A 21,727-nucleotide genomic window follows, 5' to 3' on the forward strand; every position below is an offset into this window, starting at 1 on the left:
ACATGCCTAAGGGACAGCAGCTCTTTCTCCCCTTTCTGGAAACTTGAGCTGTGCTTTAACTGTAGTTAGGGAGCTGCTTTGATTTTCCTTCTAAGTTCACTGCTCCTGACCCTGGTAGAGGTTCTTCAGTTACACAACGATGTTACCCTGAAGATGGAAGAACATCACATTCAATGAGAGTCTTTCGGAGGCAGGGGCCAAGGAAACCTCACCACCTAGTGCTTCGTCCATGTACAAGCAGGGAATACACACTCCATAAAACAGCTATTGTAAGCACTTGTTGCAATTATGTATCTGAAAGATTAAAATATTCAAAACTAAAGTTAAGCACAGGCCAAAACAATCTCCATTTAAATGTATGAAACAGGGCAGGCCCGTTCTTCAATGCAATTTTTTTTCCAGAAGTGTTTAAGAAAAGAGATGACTAAAAATGCGGCTGCCATCAGCAGGAATTTTATGACTCTGTAATGGTGTTTATTGACAGCTGTCAAACATCTGGGTAAAAATATGAAAAGATACACTTGGCAGGCACTGAGTAAGAAACATGGGGAGGTGATCAGTGGTGTGTTTATTTTGGTGCATAAAACATTTAAGGAAAATTATTTCCACATTTCTAAGAAAAGGTTACAAGCAATGAAAAACAAATGGAAAAGAAACCAAGCAATTTTTTTTTTTACAGTAATGTTGAACAAGGGAGGTAAAGGCAAAGTTGTTAATTCAACAGAAGCCAAGTATTTTGGACCAATCCCGGTTATGAGGAACACAGGTTAAAACAGACTAATTTTTCCTTTATTAATTAATACTGTTCTGTGACACAATGTTTAAAATCTGAACTGCTCCTACAGTTCTTTTTCCTGCAGTGTTGTACTGACAGATGAGAATAAACAAGCTTGCTCTCTACTGAGAGCTGGAAAGTGTGACCAAATCCTGACCTTCCCTCCCAAGATCTCCATCTGGGCAAAGAAGAAAGAGCAGAATCAAAGGCCAAAAAAAAGTATAGTTACCCAAGGAGCTCCCGTGTCTGCCCCCTTCCAGAGCACTCAGTAGCTCAAGTGCACAACTCTCCTTGAAAAGAGGACGAGGACACTTGGGTGGTCTTTACACGCCCAGGTTACTAAAATTTTCAGCCTGAGAGATTTGCATCCTGCACACAGATTTTAGCTGGGTTGGGGAACATCTTGCAAAGCAGTGAGGGGCTGGTGGGGAATTAAATGTCAAAGCCATGGCCCTCAATCCACAGCTCCACATGCTCTTTAGCTCCACAGGTACTTTAGATAGAAGAATCCAAGCTCAGATTTATTTTGGAACTCGATCAACAGCCAGCAGGGAAGACAGGAGATGCTCTTACACAAGGGAACAGATGCAGACAGCACAGAATGCTGTGGTCTGATGGAGAATATAGCAACCAGCCAGCCAAGAGTGCAAGCAGGTACAAACAACTGAGTTTTGACCCACTTAAGCCAACTATAAGTTATTTAAAAAAAAAAAAAAAATATATATATATATATATATCACTCCCTATTCAATCTGTGGGAGCTCCAAGTCCAAACTAACCTCTAAACCATGACAAAAAAAGTCTAAAACAATATGCCTTTCTGTTCCAGTCACACACACATTTTCATCTGACATCTTTTCACACTGCAAACCAATTTCTTCTAAATGGTTAGGAAACAGAGCTCCAAATAGAAAGGATTTAATAACTATGTAGATAGACTAATAACATGAAGCTCTGAAAGAGCCACCTGAACCTTTCGCTCCCACTACAGACTCAAAGAGGCATTACTCATTTAATGAATAAAAAGTTTAAAACTCAGACAGCAGCAATAAATACTCCCAAAGATGGGGAAAAAAAACAGCACTTGAGCCAAAATAATACATATAGTTGGAGACCATCCCCTCAGGAATGTCAGCCACTCATGGCTCCTGCTGTAGCACCACTCCCAGGTTATCTGGGCTACATCATCTATACAAACTACCAGGTCATTAAAGAACTCTGGAGGACTCCTGTGTGTCACTGATGGTGGAACTCCTGAAAAAAACTAGTCATGTTGTTTCAGTAAGATAGATTGTGAAACACATCCCACCACGTTTTCCCCAGAGTGGGTAATCAGCAGGTCCAACAGAGCTGGACATCAAAATATGGAGCCTTAGGACTGAGAAGTTCACTTAATGACCTGTAAAAGACTGGCAACAAGAACATGTGAACTGGTGACAGGCAGGAAAGCCATCCGAATTTCCTAGCTTGCTCTCAAACTGCAATCAGCTTCTCACAGCTGAATGGGTCCTGCAATACTCACAGGACCAAAAAATTCATCAGTTAAGCAAAGTATAACTCTGCCCTTTAAGACTTTTTTTTCTGACCACATTTGCACACAAAGAATCATTATTCACATTTAAACTAAAATACAAAAGAAAAAATACCCAATAAACTACATATGGTGTGCAAGTAAAGAACACTTTTACAGAGTATGGAAAGCATAAAGTGCCACATGAGAGCTTGACTCTCCCTCCAGATCTCTGGGTAACCACTGCACACAACCCCACACACACCACGTAAGGTGCAAGCCAGGAGGAAACGGCTTTACTCCTGCAACATGCACATACCTTTTACTATCTTAAAACTGCTTATATATTTCCAAGAATGCACAAGCGGAATTACGAATACATTTATCAACAATGGGCTATCTTCTCCCTTGACATAATGACAGTGCCACTAAAAAAGCCTCAGCTTTTATCTGTTCTTACCAGGAGCAGAGGAAGTAACAGATGTCAGCTACAAAACCAAAGGATTAAAAAAAACAGTGACCAGCAGAGTCAGACACCAGCATAAAGGTGAGGCAATCACCAGCTGGAGGGCAAATTGAGAAGGAACAACGATTCTGGTAGGCAGAATGAACTTTGCAAAGAAAAGTGCTATGATCTTTCCTGATCAAATCATCCCCAACTCTTTGGTTACAAACTTCTCCAGACATTTGTACTGCACTTGTTGCTGTGGTATCGAATTATTTTTTGATGCCCAACCAGCCCATCAGATTAAGACTGTAAGCCTTTAGGGAGAAGTTTATTTATCTGCATGCAAAGTGCCCTAATCCATGATTTCCATTATTCCACTAAAGAACCAGACTACTGGTTTGAGCTTCAGACTGTTACTAAAATGTTACTCCTTAGAGATCCCACCCCTCAGAAACAGAATGGGGAATTTAAAAACTGCACTGTTTATAAGAAAACATCACACTTTTGTCCTGAGAACAGGTAGAGTGATTCTTTCACACAAGGGGCCTCTAGAGCCATAGCCAGGCTGTCAGACAGCCACATTCTGCTGCACCAGTGCTCACCCCGTCAGCACAACTCCATTATCCCAAGAAGCCATGAGATTGGCTGGGTCTTGGCAGGAATTGCTTTCCCTGGACCAGGCTCTTGGACTTTACAACTTTCTAAGGGGAGGAGAATCACAGAAAAATGGACATCTATAGATGATCAACTCTCTGATGTGAACAGGGCAAAGAAACTTTACATAACCTGGATTTTCCCAGGTCTTCTTCCCCATCATTCTTGTCCTATCTCGAAACACAGAACAAGGGAAATGTCATCTCAGATGTCTGGAGTCAGAGTGCTAGGTCTTGCAGATGGGCCTTTGGGCAAATTGTATATGGAAGTGAGCACTTTTTACATTTGCTGCTAATTGGGCACCAAAAAAGCAAAGTGTGAATGAATTTTGCAGTCTGTGTCTGCATCACTGGGAGATGGCAGACAGCTCCCGTGGCCCTCCCAGCTGGCACACCATGTAGTCTTATTTCATTCAAGTCAAATAGCTATAACTGCCTTTTATCCAGATGCTTTTCCGATTTAGGTACTACAACTGCAAAATGAAAGAATTGAAGATTTATGAAGAGGCAGCCTGACTGGAAACGGAGATGGGTATTTGCTGTATCCATATGTATACCTACAGCTGTGGATTCAGAGACGGAAAGGGTTTCTTATGCTATGGTTAAGAAAGATGCAATGAGCATCAAGTCATTTTATACTACATTACAGAAGAAACCAGTTTGCAGTTTTGGGCAAGTCTTTGATGTTTGCTTTTCAATCCTAATGAGTAAATGTTAACTAATGTCATTATAAACACTTTAATCTGGAGGGAATTAAAAAAAAAAAAAAAAACCCAAAGATTAATTTGATTGAAGCACTACATTTAATCCACTGATGACAAAATGTTCAAAAATAATTATTCCACTTTACGTGTAACAGATAATGAGTCACTTAAAAAAAAAATCTCAACATTGTGGCCATATACCAGCTCCTGGCTATTCAAGACTCAGACACAAAACTGGCATCCTGACTTTAAACCGCCTCAGAATGATCAGAACCCATATTAAGCTTCTTCCGAACAGAGAATACCAGTGAAGATACCCACTTTTAAACAGTGTGTCCCCCATCCTCAGCATACAAACAGCAGGATATATTTACACTATCCTGAAGGAATTGCAACTCCTTCAAACACTTTTCAGTTTAATTAATAAAAGAGACACTGAATACGGATTTCAGGGTACTTTAGCAGGGTCTAAAATCTGGTCTCTGAGCGGGGAAAAAAAATTAGTAGATGTGACACTTAAACAACTGACAAATCCTTAAATGACAAAGCAATATTTTTCTATCCAGTGCTTTGCACAGCATTAGAAGAGTATTCTTAGAAGAGTAGACTCATCTAATACTAATACTTAGTATTAGATGAGTCAATTTATCTTCACTAGCCAGTTTCCAGGAGTATCCACTGGTGCCACTATACCACCTACAACAACACCTTGCACAACCACATGGAATTAAGACTTCAATTTTTTTAGAGGAAGAACTGCTTTTGATTTTAACCAAAACAATTATGAAACCTAAAGCTTACACATAGATTTTGGTAGTGACCATTACTAGTAAACTGCATAAAGAGTAAATAAATATCAGTACTTCCAAAACTGACACCAGAGTAATCCTGCTGCTTGATGCACCAAGCAGGGACAAAACACAAATAGCAAACTCCCAGCAAAAGTCTATTAAGCTTTACTTGGTTATTGTTAATAGGTAATACAATAAGCTGGTTTAAACAGTTTTCCCCAGAAGATACCCCTGTGACTGTGTTCATTAGCAAAATTACTTGTAACATGATGGGAAGTTCAGAACAAGCACAATGGCATAATCAGAGCTGCAGTTTCTCAGCAGTGCATTGTATTTTGGAGCATGTAAAGATTCTTGTGAATTTGCACAGCTGCACACATAAGCAGTTCTCCAAGGAAAAAACATTAAGACTGTTTTTTCATCAGTCCCTAACAATAAAATGAACACATCAGACCAAAACAATTTCTTAAAAGTAGGTCAAAAATACCCATTCATTATCACTTCTGCATTGGTTTCCTAGCAAATTCATCTACCCACACAGATATACGTAATGCGTATCCTGGAGACAGTGAGGCAGAGGAAGAAAACCAAATACATTAATGAGGTAGCTTAGACTGGGTAACTGCCGTTAAAAGTTTTATTGAACTAAGGAAGGTAAAATGTGGTAGTCCAGCTTCACTGAGCAAAAGTAGCTCTCTTGCTGAAGCTGCACTTTGTGCTAAATAACCTTATTAACTGAGACTATACAGAGGACACATTATGCAAGTTATCTCAACAGCAAAGGAGAAAAGGTAGATTAAATTTGATCTGATGGAACCATTTGGTCAAACTCAGTGGCTTAAGTTACCATTTCTAGCCCTTAACTACCTATATTCAGTACAGCCATACAACAGAATTCACAGCTGTACTGAATTCCCATTTGTTAATAGTGTGTGCTCCCATGCAAGCGGAAGCCAATACCTGAAAAAACGAAAAAAGAATTAGAAAACACATGTTTAAGATGTTTTGTTTGAAGCATCACTCAACTGATTCAGGAAAAACACTCGATATATGTTATAAAAAACTCCTGGCCTCTACAAGGTCTGCTCCTGTACAGTGCTAATATTTTAAAATTATTTTATTTCTTCCCTCTCCCTAAGAAACTTCATATGCTCTGAAAGCACCCACAACGTCAGGTGGGTAAACAGATATGTCAAAAATACTCTGTGAAAAGAGGGAGGTAGCTCAGGTCCCTTGGCAACCTTCAGACAGCTCACATTGATGTGGTCTACCTACCCTTGTAATCTGCAGTCAAAAACGAAAGGAAGAAGGATTTCAGCATGAAATTTAGTGACATGTTCAATACAAAGTCTTCAAATTTGACTCACTGGGCTCCCAAATGTAAGCTATAAGGTACTTCACACCCAACATACAACATTAATAACGTACCTAGATCATACATTTTATAGACAATACCCTCTCATTTGTTAAACATTTGGCTTGGGCGAGTACATAGATTTTGTTAACCACTTGAGAGACATTCTAGGCCAAACAAACAGCACAAATAATGTCAAAGTCTTTTTTTTTTCCAGTAATTGTATGAAATGCTGTAGGCTAAGCCTAACAGAAACTACTGAAGAAAAATAATAGACCCCATGATGCACTGCAGAGGTGTTACTACAACATCGTAAGTCAAGGGATGGTTCTAAGGTGCTGAAAGAGGAGACTCTCTAGATGGTGACCCTGTATTGTCCTCTGGAGGGAAAACGGTGAGAGTGCAGGCTCGAATGCCACCAAGGGATTCTGGAAGGTCAAATACTTTATGCCACTCATCTTTTTCTGGATCATACTTCTGAACTATTTCCACCATACACCGGTTATTCCAAGAATATCCTCCAACAACATAGATTTTATTTTCAAAGACAGCAACCCCAACATCACTTTGCCCACGTAACATGGCAGCAATTGGAGTCCACTGGTCTAGAGTTGGCGAGTAATATTCACAGCTTAGAACATCATCATAATCACTTGTTCCTCTAAAGTGATTCCCACCAATAACATACAGCTTGTCTCCTACAGTACACATGCAGTGCAGACCTCTGACTGTCGTCATCGGAGCTTTCTGAGTCCATTTGTCTGTGTCAGGGTCAAAACACATGAGTTCCTTTTGGAAAGTATCATGGGTAATTCCCCCTAGAGAAACAAAACACATTAGAGTAGTGCTCACCTTAATACACATTAGGTAACAAAAAAATACATTTTACTGAAAGAATTCCATCTTCCTTAAAACTTTTTCACTCTAGCTTAGATTACTATCACAGAAGTACTCCATTTCAAATGACATTTGTTCCTTTAAATGGGAATATGGACAGAAGCCATGTCTCACACTGCACCTCATTACACAATTTATACTGGCAGATTAAAGGAACAAAAAACTGTTACCTATGCTTCTGTCTTGCAAAATTATTTCTTGGCTTATATTCATTCATTTTGCTAGTTTTGTTTCTCACTATAAAGAATCCATTTCCCTTTCAAATTTTGATACTATGCTGCTGTGTTTTAAGTAGTCCTATCACATAGTAGAATTTTCATGAGAAAACTTTTTTCAACAAGTTCAAGTGAATAGAGGACACACATTTTAGATATTCTTCTGTTAATAGTTACGTATGGTTCCCTCTACATTTGCTTTCTCCATAGCTCCCTGCAAAAGCATTTGGAGAGGCTTCAGGACAAAAGGAAAAGAAAAATCTGTGGGATCTACATGAAAAACACACAGCAGACAGCATATTCATGTATCACCTGCAGTAAAACAAGCAAAATGGACAAAACACAACTGGTAACAGCACAGCAATAGGAGTTCAATGGACTTGCTCCAGAAAAATAAGCACCTGTACCTTATAGTAAATTCTAAAACAAATTCCACCTAGTCTACTGGCACAAGGGCCCCTAAATCAAGCTGTGCCAGCACATCTCCCCACCAGTTCTTGTCAGCTAAGCAACCTTGTCCCACCTCCTGCCCTGAATTTCAGTTTAGTTCTTAAGACAACATACTTTAAAATTTCAGTAGGAGAATATAGGCCTGTGATCTCTGCAATGATCACTGACAGACAGATTGAATCTTCTTTAAAAATTAAGCTAATAGCAGATTTTCAGACAACTCATTTGGAAAAAAATTGAATGAAACTATAACCTCAGTGACATACAGGACCAAGCAAATTCCAAATAAAAAAACAGTGAAAGTACAGATATCACTTACATACTATGATTAACATGAGAACTTAGCCCTTTCTATTACCTCCATGAAGGCAAAAGTTGTTCTTTAAAGTAATACAATTTCCAGTGCTTTCCAAAGTTTATAGGGAGGGTGTGTTGAATTACATTGCTATATTATAATACAATTATATAATTATTTAATACTGTTACACATAATTATAATATAATAAAATATATTATAACAATATTATATTTAATTATATTACTATATAAATTTATATATGTGGCTACAGAAAACTATTCTGATTGGTAAAATGAGTAACTGCTTTGAAATTCAGAGCTATTCAATTACTAATAATATTATCTACAACAATTTTGTCAGCACTTGCAGTATATGTGCTGTTTGACCAGCTTCATATGAAACTGCATCACTACTGATACCATGGCAATCCTACTGCAACCACAGACTAATTTGTACTATCTGCTGCTGAAACAGAAAAAGTTAGATAAGTAACTGTTAGATAAGAAACTCTGTTTCACAGAGATGATATCACAGGCATGATTTACCTGAAATATACATTAACCCCCCATACACGGTTCCAGCGTGACCATAGTGGGGTTCATTCATTTTTGCAACGTAGCTCCACTCGTTCATTCTGGGGTTGTAACATTCCACAGTGGCTGTTGGAAACAAATGAGAGCATAAAAGTGTTGAAGCCAGCACGGCAGTTTGGTGCTGAGCACAGTGCACTGGCAGAAACATTCACAGAGGAAGTGCCAACAAGTAACACTGTTCAGCTGAGGAAGTCTCAAGGGAATTGTTGAGCACTATCACAGAAACACAGAACAGATTGGAAAAGGCCTCTGGAAAACATCTAGTCCAACCCCTCTGCTAAAGCAGGGTCACCAAGAACAGGTTGCACAGGATCCTGTCCAGCTGGGCTGTACCATCAGCAAACTTGCTGACAGAACACTCTACCCCTTGCTGACTAATTTTCTATTGTATTGCAGGGTTGCGCAGCAATATACAGCACAGCATATGCAAGACACCACATCAATTTACAAAAGCCACCCTTAAAAAAAAAAAAAAAAAAAAAAAAAAAAAAAAAAAAAAAGAGAGATTAAACATCCCTGAATCTGGAAAGGAGAAAAGCAGTGCCTGTGTTGATGTATAACTCTATTTGTGCCGTTTTCTTTGCGAGTTGGAATGTTAAAATTATCAAGGGATTTATCAGATCAGAAATCACAGAAGACAGTACTAAGTTAAGAAGAAACCCTTGCCCAGGAGTCAGTGCAAAATGGATTCCTGAGAAGAAAACCTCTCTTCAATGTAAGGTGGGAGAGATGCAGGTTGCAGGAAAAGGGTGTGCAACAACCACAGAGAATACAAATAGAAAGCAGATTCAGTAACGGAGCAAGCTCTAGGTGTTGGCAGCTTGAATACTACAGTATGATCAAAGGGGCACAAGATCCTCAAAAACCCCATAATATAGTGACTTTACGATGCACAGAGCAACTGTCAATAATTAAGTTATCTTAAAGACAAATCTCATTTTAAATAATTAAAATAAAGACTGCTTAAACTCTGTTGGATGTTAATGAACTAAACATAGAAAAATCGAATCTGTCTTTAAAAGTGGCATTTTATTTGCTCTAAAACAAGGTTTTTATTGAATCAAGGGCAGAAAATCTGAGTCAGCTCTATGGAATCAGTGATGATGACTTAAGAGTGCAAGATTATGCATCAACCGAGAGAAAAAAATACCCTTAGAATCTGAAAAACTTGCTATTATAAAGGCAGGATCTAGTTAGTGTTAGTTTAAGCCTGCAAAATTATGGACCAGACAAGTAAAGAACATCACACAGTAACACTTACATAGTGAATATAAGACACCACACCCAAACTCCAAAGCTGTTTTAAAAACATCCTCTGGATCATTTTGGCTGAGTGAAGTATAGCTATGGTCTCAGACTACAGAACAAAAAATCCCTAGTCATGAAAAAATTAGTACAGAGCACATTAGAGTGACCTTCTAAATTCTCTTTTAGTTGATGCATAACCTCCTTATTGTTACAAAATGGGATGATCATGTGTAATTCCATGCAATTAGCATCTCAAGTACACACACTGAAAATAGAAGCTTCCAGTTCCAATGTTAGAAATACTGTTTGACAATCAGTTCAGCATCATCTAAGGCTAAAAGTGAAAAATAAAAAAATCTGTTTTGCACATAAGAATTGTTAAATTGTTACAGCACACTGGATTTACTTCAGCTTTTCCCCACACAGGAGCTGAAATTTAAATTTATGAAATACAGAAAAGTGCCATTCCAGAACATTAGGTTCATGATATAAGGCAAAACACACTAAATTTCTGCTTTTTTCTAAACAAATTATATATGTTGATTTGCATGTATGAAATTAATAATTTCATAATTAATTGAAACTGTTTCAAAATAGTAATGAAATCTTGAAATGCATCTGGATCTGTGAGAGTGCCTCACACAAGGACTCCCAGTTCTGCCACCTCCAGGATGTGTAAGATGTGACAAAAAAATAACAAACCAATACAAAGTAACCAAAGTCATGTGTGTCTGCAGTACTGGTGATGTACCAAATTTTTGATTTAAAAAATCTGTCCAACATATGGGCAAGTTCCCAAGTCTACTCTAAGAGATCTGCCTTGGTTGTTTGCATTTTCTTAATAAAGATAGAAATCTCCTCTTGAAAAAAAATTGTAACCTGCAGATCTTCTGTATCTATCAAGGACTTAGCCATAAATCCAGCGAATGCACAAAGAACTGATTCCACAAATGACGCCTAAAATTAAATCCATGAGTTGTGTTTCTGTGCAGTGCCACCTTGACACCACACGCAGTTTTTGCCCAATCCCCAAATAAACCCATGCTCACTCTCGTAAACATATTCACCCATACCAATATTCTTTTTTTAAAAGGAAAGCTCCTTTCCACTCTGCTCTATTTAGCAATAAGAAGCAAAGATGTGCAGAAATTTCAAAACCAGAAAGAAGCAGATTCGATGTGCAAGTAAATATAGCTGTCCCAGTTCCACCCCTAGAACGGCCCCATCCAACCCACCATTCGCTGCTCCTCTGCACCAAAACCATCACTCTACTGATTCCACAAAAACAAAGACATCTTCTTTCCCGAAGTGCTTCCACTCTGCATTGAGGTGAGGAACTTGTATTTCTAACACACTCCAAGGACAGGAAGAGCAGGGGATGTGCAAAGGAAAAGTAGATGTGCAAAGCAACTGCAGAGCCAGCAGCACCCAGATGAATATGACATTCAACACGGGACAGTTTTACCTCACTCTGCACTATGAACTGCATTTAAGAGAGAAGACACAGCCAAAATAACCCTTTGGCAAAAGAAGGCAAAACATGCAGAATTGGTACACATTACTGCCATCACTATCACCACGTTGTAAAGACATTATTTATCTGACAAAGGATGATGCCGAGTCCAAGACCCATCACATTCTGATGTGGCTTCAAAACTGTCTCGAACATTCCCAGCACAGCTAAGGTACTGTCTGACAGTATTTCAGACAAACTATTCCAACTCAAATCTCACATCCACTGTGCTCTAAAACAAAGCTAATCACTTTCCAGCTGAAAAACCCTACTCTTCTGTTAGATTGATCCACATACTTGCTTCCCTGTTACCTTACTAATGCAAGGTCATTCAACTTCTTTTAGCAAGATATTCCTCTGCACTGAAAAGAAAAAAATATTCAAAATTCCAGCTATTAAAGGTGCCCATAATTTAAGAGAGACATCAGGACATTCTCTACAAAATCTCCAGACAGAGCAGAGTTCACAAAACACTCTAAAACTGCTACTTTAACGCACCTAAATGAGAGTGATGGATTCATTCTCCCAACATCATGACCAGGCTTTATGTTTAACAGTAGAACTTCTGATGTGTTCATTACCATAATCCAGGGAAGACAGGCCTCATTTTAATAGAATTAAGCAATCTCAAAAAGACACAAAGCTTTAGCAGTCCCAAGGGATTTTCAGCCTGCACTCATTTTATAGTGCCATCTGTGATGCTATTTGAGGAGTATACAGATAGTTAACACTTTTCTGTCAGCAGCTTCCTAAAGCGTCTTGAGGTCTATTACAGCAGCACTTAGCAACTCTGTAATGTCCCAAAACCCAGCATCTTAATTTTGTTATATTATTTCTATAATACAGCTTGCTTCTGTACAACTCTAAGCTGACTTGGTTATTGGTAATTTTGTCCTAGCATAGCAAGGAGCCATTCTAAAATAAGCCTCTGCACAAGAGGTCCTCTAGTTCACACTCTGGTCTGATATTCACAACACTACTCAGACAGTAAACAGCCCAACTGGGTACTGATGAATATCAAACAACATCATTTAAAATATATTAGCTATATCTTTATATACATATATATATATATATATATATATATATGTATATATATATACACACACACAGGGGAAGTTTTTACATAAACAAGGAGGGTTCAACATCATAGCGGGCATCTGGAAAATAAAAACCTTCCAACTTGATGGGCAGAGGGTCAAAAGAACAGGTAACTGGCCTGGACTGCCGGTTTTCTCTTTTTGTCTTTATTGCAGCGTGATGAATGAATCTGTGGTTTGGTTACAACCCAACATCCCTTTAAGTGCTCAGGAAAAGCCCATATATAAAAACCCCAAACTCTACTCAAGCCTATCAAGAGCAGAGCCTGAAGTATCTGGAAAATACCTAAATGCACAAGTTTTCTAGTACTTACAGGCACAGCTTCTGCTGTCATCAAGCAGCACAACAACTCTTACAACGAGTTACAAAAATCTACTTGTCAGAAGAGAAAATGGTCTCCAGCATTCAGCTGGAATCTGCCAGTGTGCTCTGCTTCACAAGTATTTTTGGGAGCCACACTTGGTTTTCCCTTTGTCTCTTTTTCAAAAACTCTCATTTTCTGCACACCTGCTTTCTCAGGCTGGGCTCCTCCCTGAGCCCAAGTGCTGTTCTCCTGCCTTCTAGGAATACCTCTGGCAGGTGCCTGCCTTGCCTGTGTTTAAAGAGAACTAACCAGAATTATCTACTATCCTTCCAGGAGTGGTGCTTAATTCTGCACAGCCCTAAGCTGTCACAGGGTTGAAAAATCTAAATTGTAATATCATAATTCAGGACATTTAAAGGATACATTTACCAAAGTCCAACACATGTACCACATACATGGGCATTCACTCATCCTTTCCAGTGAACCAAACTTTTCTCATTGGCATGCACTGGTAAAACAGCAGCTCATTATTACACTAAAGCAAGTATTACAGATGTAGAAAGTGGCATTTACAAAGTTCTCAGAAGATGAAACATCTGAAAACTGTTTTGAAAAGGCTTGATAAAAGCCTCAAAAAAGTATAATTTTTATTCCTGTGAATGTCGGGAGAAAAAAAAATTAGTTTTAGTAACTTTAATCCTTTGGCTCTTTTCCATAAAAGCTGATCTTCCAGAAAGCTGAATTCAGGTTTTGGGAATTTTTCCTCTCTAACAACAGACTGGAATTAGTTTGAACCCAAGGGCAACTTCTTTAATATCTGTCCAACACATATTTGACCTTCTCTTCTATGAAAAGCCCGAGAGTTTTTCTCTTCTGAAGAGAATGGGAAGTTTAAGCTGGATTTCATCTTCCAGTTGTCAAGGTTTATGAAAGAAACATGAAAATGAAAAGTGACTCACCTCACAACTAACAAGGAAAGAACCTGAAGCCTCAAATCAAAGCATCAGACAGCTACAATATTTAGCATTTAGAGCGCTCTTCCCACAGACTGATCCAGTGGCATTTTTCAGGTCTGTGTGCAAATTGCTACAGTATTTCAATGATATCTTTACAGAAGAATTTTCGATAGGTGATAAAGTTTGTATTTTAATTAAAGAAAGCAGAAGAGTTGAGGTCAGCAGAATGCTACTGCTTGATCTAATTTAACGTAACGCTGCCCTCAAAGCCCCCTTCATATACAGGTTGCACTGGCTTAGTGACAGTATTATTTCATATTGATTTTGTCAATATGAAATATTGACAAAATTGTCAACTTGCAACTTTTTCACTGACATTTTTATAACCCTTCAGATTGTATAGTACACAAGGTGAGCAATCTGATTATCTGCTATTAATTCATACTCTTAAAAAATAGCTCACTGAAGCTATTTACCAGGTTTTCTGATACTCAAGATAAAGATCAATGCACGCTAGCTTGTACATTCAGTCTTCTAGAGGATATTGAGATTGTTTAGGATGTATTTTCAGGTAAATAAAGTGACACATAGTAAAAAATTCTGAAAACCTCAGGATCTGCATCAGAAAATGGCTGCCTAGGGAAAACAAGTTACTGCTAAACAGTTTCCCATCTTTTGGAACAGGAGGCGTTTTTAAATGTCCCATTTCATCAAACACTGGAAGGGATTTTAAATTTATAGCAAAGCCAGGCCACTTCTGTGTGGTGGAAGCAGTTTAACTGTATGTTTCCCATGAAAATTTGCAACATGACAATGAAAAAAAACCTGTGTATGTGAATAACCGAGATGCAGTAATTTTAAGAAGCCACAGATCCTGCAGTAGAAATCAGGTTTTGTATTGTTTCAGTTAAAAATGTTTCTCACTGCACTTACAGATACCTGTGCATTTCTGAAAAGCAAGAGGCAGAAGGCACAAAGACCTGCAAGGACAGTTGAGTACTGGGCTGAAAGCAGCAAACTAAATAATGAGATATTGTATCTGGTTTAGATATAATATTATGCTAAACTTCCAAGCATAATCTCTGTAACATTTCCATTTTAAAGCACAGATAAATTTACAATTGAGTCCACTACCCCAGACTTGACTAAAGGCACATCACTATGGCTTTGCACAATGCAGTAGATTAACAGGGGTCATCCTCTGCATTTTTTTGTTAAATTATAACTTATCATGTATTTATTCTTTGTTTCTATCTTGTTTCCCGGAAATGGATATGGAGGATTTTTGTTCCTTTTTTTTTTAATGGGTTGGGGGTTTTTTTTGGTCAAGCTAAATTAAGTATCATTTGCAAGGGGGGAAAAGAAGAGGCACCAGGACTGAGTCATTCAGTCATTCATACAAATAAGTTACTTGTGTACTCACAAGATCATAGGTGAAATATAAGATTTTTAATAATTAAAAAGTCCAGAACATCAGAGTATCCGAATCTCACTAATCTGTGAGTGAAAAAAGTCACTGTCATTAAACTAAGACAAAAAAAACACACCAAAAAACCCCTTGGCATTTCAAATACTATTCCAGAAAATTTGTGTCTTTTAAAATGTAATGTTCATTCAACAGTGAGTTTCAGCTAGAGCCATGTATCCCTTAGGAGTGGATTTAGTTTCTCAGCGGAAGTAATGATTAATTTTTTTTTTCTTTTTAAAACTGCATTTGCATTCCCCCACACTTCACAGGCAGACATACATACTTACTTCATGTTTTATGGCAAAGGCCAAGACATTGGATGTTATGCATCAATACACAAGACATATGTATTTGGAATTTTTTTTTGTGGGATCCATTCTAAAATTAACTTCTAGTACTATCCAGACAAATTCCTCTCTGCATTTGAACTACTTCCAGAAAGCAGCAGCACTCCAATGACATCAACTTGTTTCTCTCCACCCATTCCCTGGGCAGCAGGGTATTTCCAGGCCCAACAAAAGGCATGGGGCTGGCTCCAGGAGGACTCACCTAGCTCACCCGCTGCATTCCGACCTCCGACTGCATACAAATGTCCTTTGAGGGCACTTAGGTGGAAGAAGGTCCGCTTCTCATTTAAAGATGCCACTTGCATCCACTTGTTGTAGCGAGGATCAAACCTGAAGACTGTGTCCACCGCTGTCTTTCCTTTTGTGTCATAATTGCTCTGGCCCCCGACCACGTAAAGGAAGTTCCCGATCACAGCAATGCCGTGCTGATACCTCGGTGCATCCATGGGAGCCAAGGATTTCCACTCGTGGGCCTTCTCATCATACATCCGTAACTCCTTGCTGACCACCAGCTGCTGCCTGAGCACTCCCCCCAGGGTCACCAGGTGCGTGCTGTCCGAGCGGATGGCTGTCCGTTCTGACTGCATCACCGGCTGCATGTATGGCATCATTTGGTAATTGCTGGCTTCCAGAAGCAAGTTGACACAGGTGTTGTCAGTTCTCATGAAGTCCACTGTCTGAACATAGTTAATAAGATCCTGGGGTGTCATCAGGGGAAACCTGATGTTCTTCATGAGCTTTGCAGCATACTCCATGCGAGGTTCCTCGTAGCGTAGCCAGCGACATGCCGCCTTGAAGAGTTCAAGTTCAGTGCAGTGCTTAAGGCTATTACTTGAAAGCACAAAGGCAAGACGTTCAAAGGGGAGTTTCACAAATTCACCAGTACTTAATAATGCGGGGAAGTTCTTCAGAATGAAATTATTAACATATTTATCCACTTCTGTGAGATTGTATGTGTTGGCAATTCGCCCAACCTCAACACAGTTTTCCAACGAAACCTATTAAGCAAACAGAAAAAGGAATCAAAACACTTTCTTAATTTGGTGTCTAAATGATAATGTAAAATTTAATGAATACTGTATAATCAGCAATATTTCAGCATTTCGCAATGCTCAAGGTGATTTACACATAACCAAATATTCAATGAAGTATATATATTCATGACTGCAAAGGGAGACCCAATTTATTTCTTATTTTGAGGAAAGAAATGAGACAAGTAACAAGCAGATGGCATACATTATGTCAAATGCCTTATACAATGATGATGCATAACAATTATATAGCACTTCATCTTTGGAAAAACTCTGAAAATATCTTTGTAAGAAAGACATGTGGAAAATAAAGTTAAGGGAGAGGTGATCAGCCAAAGGTTACAGAGAGCAAAACAAAAGTCTCACCATTCGACATTTTCTGACATTATTAAAATTGTATTGGCATAATAAAACTGAAGAGAATGGCACACCTAACCCCTGCATGCCACATATTTCAGCCAACTTATATTTACAGTGTTCAATCTCATGAATACATTCCTTCAAAACAAAAATGGATCTTTAATAAATCAAAGCAGTGTTCTTACAGACTCTGTTTAAATTAGATACATGTCAAAAATAAGACAAAGGTAATGATTTTAGTTTATACATAATTTTTTTAAAAGAATGAACCTAGGAGGATTTCTCCTAAAAATACCCAGCTCATTAAATGCTTTAGCAGTATGGATCACACCCTAATTTAACTCAGTACTCGAGTGACTGTACCTCGGTAATCATCTGTTTTACACTGCAGCTGCATCTACCTTTTTATATCTTTGGCTCCTGAATTTCTGAGGTCGTTTGGGATCCAAGGCACAAAGAGGCAGAAACATGGCAGGTATGGGGCATAACTTCTGGTGAGTTTTCAGTGAACCCAGGCAGTTCATTTCTGCAAGCTCTCTGGTACACGTGCACAGGAAGTCAATCAAATGCTTCTTGCTGAGAATTGCGGCTTTTTTGCATTCAAACCTTATTCCAATCCAAGCTCCATTTACACATGTTCTAGTCTCTGTGCATGTCAGCCCTACTCAGTGTCAACCATTTCCACAACTTTGTGATTCTCATTATATTTGTAATGCCAGAAGAATTGAAGCTTATGAATCTCATGGTTATTTCTAAAAGATTATAAAGATTGAGGACTATGACCCAACCGCAGCCTAAGAATTCAAAAACCTTCAAATGACCTTCTGATCATGACAGAGATTGGAAGATTTTAATACTGTGTAACTCAATCTGATCATTGTCCTTTAATACCAGACAATTCAAATGTCTAATGAGTACAAGAAGAGGAGATTTTCCTAATTCACTAGAAACTGATCTAACTTGCCCTAGAGTTAAGATCTACAGTCATCCAGTCTTCATTCACACACCTTGAAATGCTTACTAATCCTGTAATCAGATCCTATCTATAACATAAATGTGCAGCAGACTGTCAGGAGTTCTATTATGAAAATATTTGTGCTTTATATACATGGAAATAATTTTTTGTATTATAAGACAGACCACATTGTTTATATCAAAATATAATCACACCAACTAGCAACAGCCCATAAAACATTCTCTGATTGGTTTTGAGGGTCAGCATCAAACAGGTTGCCCACAGAAGCTGTGGCTGCTCTATCCCTGAAGTGTTCAAGGCCAGGCTGGATGGGGTTCTGAGCAACCTGGTCTAGTGGAGGGCCCCTGTCCAGAGCAGGGGGGTTGGAACTGGATGATCTTTAAGGTCCCTTCAGACCCAGGCCATTCTATGATTCTAATTTCTGCACACTTCCTTTTAGGTATTTTAATTTACATAAATTAACTGCATAATGGAAATAACTGCATGCCATAAATTAAGTAACTTAAATAGAACATTCTTACTTCTAAAATTTCTTTCAAGTTGCATTACAAAAATAAAGCAATGGAAAAATCACCCCATAACAAACAGCTGACTTGCAGTATACCACAAATCTTAACTCTTGCTATACAGTTACTGTATTTAAAAATTACTTGGCAATACATTTACTGGCACCAAACTAGAGAAATGCAGCACTTCCTCCACGTCAAAGTAAGCAGTCAGATATTATTATATACAAGAAAGGCACACTTGAACTTGAAAGATCAAAGCAAAACCTGTACAGGTTCTGTACCATTGGCACATGTTCAGGATGCAATGAAGTATTTGGAGCTATTGCTGACTGGCTGCCACTTATCAAGTGCCCAGCGTGCATCAAATTATGTATTACCATAATTATGCTACACTGTAAATCTATGCCACTGGGCATATTCCTGGACTTCTTATGTTTGAGAAATTTATTGACACATTGCACACTGTTAATGACTGATGAACATGGCATCAGCAGTTTCCAGTCAATCCCTGATTCTCAAAAAATTTACTTTATACCGCCTTTATTAATCCACTAGGACCGTACTGCACTCAGGGTTGTTTTTTTCATATATGATTGCAGGTACTTCTCATTATGCTTATGAAATTGTACACTATGTTTGGCTCACTATCAAATTCCACCACTCACCTCAAATCAGTGTGCCATATTAAATATTGTCTTAGAGGTTACTTTTCTTGCAAAATTACTATTACCCTCTTTACTGTGCTCTAAGATAATAATCAATGTACCAGGCTAAATCATATTGCAAAGACTTAACAGTCATAAAAATATATATTCTAGAGATTCTTAAATCATGAGCCAAAAAAAAATCATTCAACAGAAAGAAATGCAATAGCTACTTCTACTTGAATATTCAAAACTGGACAGAGTTCAGTACAATAATGCTATTAAAATAAATACTTCAGTTACCCAAACATTGGGAGGTTTTGGTTTTTTTAGGAGTTTGACTCATGCTATAGTCCTGTGTGGAAGTCAGTCAATCAGGAGCTCTTCAACAAAGAGAAGGAACTGCTACTCTGGAAATCCCACTGAAGTAAACAGGAGGAATGGAAATACCAGGTGAAAATATAAGACTGACTGTATAGTGTATCCAGTAACTAGTAAAAATATTCACAAGGGAAGAGCTAAAAGCCATAAACATTCAAACAGCTAAGCAGCTGCACAAGGAGTTGAGAATTTTATTTAAATAAATCCTATTTTACATGGACTTTGACTACTGAGCAGAGCTGCTCGTTCACATTGCAATTGCTCATTACAAAGCATAAGTTGCAGAAAATACTAAAAAGCTTTTCAAAAAAGAAAGGTCAAGCACAGCACAGTGTTATGACAACCTGAAAAATCCAAACCAAAAGCCAAAGTACTTTCTTGAGAAAGCAGTTCACTTAATTCTTTGAAATTTTGAAGCAACCACTTCCCAAGCTCGCATAAAAACTTATTCACTATAAAATACTACAAAACTGGAGACAGCAAAATGATTGTAAGTATGAGAGCCTTGGAGAACAGATCAAGACCAGTAACATGCACAAAAAATCAGGCCCTCAAACCCAGTACCACAAAACAATCAGGTGTCTAACTTTGTTTTGTTTCAATGACTGTTAGACACTGAAGCACTTAATACAGTGTTTCAAAGGGTCAAAGTTAAAAGAGCAAACATACTCCTGAAACCCTCAATTTTCCTGTGGGCTCCCATACACAGAAGCCCGGAAGAAACAGCACAGAAATTTGACCAGCTCAGAAAACAGAATCCATCGTAACCCTGCAGTACAAAAGTCAAATTTCTGGTGGCTGTCAGAGCTGGTCTCAGGGTTAAATCCCACACTCCCATAAAACAGATTAACTTGCTCCATCCTCAGATAACCAAGTTTTTGACAAGACACGACTTCCAAGTATTAAGCCCTCCATATTTGACTATTTCCTAGTAGTTACAAAAGCGTAAAGCACAAAATTCTAGAAGGAATAAAATTTTTATGGAGGTACAGCCAAGACACTCATTTTCAATGTTTGGGAATGTTTTCTTTAATTACCATGTAACAACCCCTTCCCCTCTACTCTGTGATTTTCCTGAGTGCTATAATTCACTTGGATAAGTTTCTCATCTTTCTCCATTTTGTACACTGCTGCTACTTTTGCAAAATCAGTATTGTGTCTAGAACTCACTACTCTGAAAACATTTCCATGCCATTTTTATGAATTTTAGTTACATTATGGCTCATTTAGATGTGGACATGAGAGTAGTCCTAGACTATTGTACAGCTATAATTATTTTAAACCAATAGTAACAGTAAGACTGAAAACATCTTAGGAAGTATTCCATTGTTTCTCTGAGAATCTGTTTGGTTGCAGAGCAAAGATTATCAGAGCAATGGGCTACTTAACAGGAGGGGTGTAAATGCAGAGCAAATAAAAAACACTTTCAAGTCAGCTACAACAGATTCTATTCTTTGAAGGTCTCATTATTTTTGTTACACAAATTAAGCTGTTACCTTAAGCTTCAGTTTTTCTTTGTAAATATTTCCAGTATCCTCTTATCCTTAAGTAGACAATTACATTATGCCTTACATAAACTGAGTTCTATAATCTTTTAATAATGGACTCCCCAGACAATTTAAAGACAATTAAGCATTTGTCTCAGAATGGTTACATCAGCTCTCAAGCCAATTAACTTCAGTAGAAATAACCTCAATACTTGCTCAGAATATTCATTTAATTTACAGAAATGCTCCTTCGAAAAGAAGCTCATTTGCACACCAACTCTTGTTCCAACAAATTCAGAAGTAAGGTCATTCAAAAATTCTTTATATAAGGATGCTAAGAACATAACTAGACTAACAGCACAACCTCAATTTTGTACTTCCTCTAGAGCTATACCATGAATGAGATTACATCCCCTTAGACAACGCTCTAAATGAAAGTACTCCAGAAAAAAAAAAATAAATCAATAAAATTAAGAGAATTAATAAAGCCTTCCTAATTCTTTGAAAATGCAGTATCAAACAAGATACTTCTTATTTGAACAAAAACAGTGACTGAGTCAACATCACAACTGAACATACTTTCAGAGAGTGAGCATTTTTAAACAGCAACACAATTTAATATGAAAAAAGTTCTTTCCTTAACAAAACAAAATAAACAAGAGCTGCACTACCCAGAAAGGAGAAAGGGCAACACAGTGTCCCCAGGGCTCAGCT

General features: G+C 38.0%; 1 protein-coding gene across 9 annotated transcripts in view; it reads right to left on the reverse strand.

Moving 5' to 3' along the window:
• Nucleotides 1-536: 536 nt before the first annotated feature.
• The window catches only part of KLHL13 (kelch like family member 13), an 87,326-nt gene continuing 66,135 nt past the window's right edge, over nt 537-21,727 (reverse strand). For 7 of the 9 annotated variants that reach the window (XM_039571851.1, XM_039571850.1, XM_039571848.1 and 4 more), the window contains 3 exons: nt 15,828-16,623; nt 8,641-8,754; nt 537-7,053 (listed from right to left, as the gene is read on the reverse strand). In XM_039571851.1, the coding sequence (XP_039427785.1) occupies nt 6,566-7,053; nt 8,641-8,754; nt 15,828-16,623 (1,398 nt within the window). In that variant the 3' untranslated portion in view covers nt 537-6,565. The remainder of the gene's footprint in view (nt 7,054-8,640; nt 8,755-15,827; nt 16,624-21,727) is intronic. The other 2 variants (XM_039571846.1, XM_039571847.1) reach the window with 1 other exon arrangement.

Source organism: Corvus cornix, chromosome 4A (assembly GCF_000738735.6).
Source record: "Corvus cornix cornix isolate S_Up_H32 chromosome 4A, ASM73873v5, whole genome shotgun sequence".
Taxonomy (NCBI): Eukaryota; Metazoa; Chordata; class Aves; order Passeriformes; family Corvidae; genus Corvus; species Corvus cornix.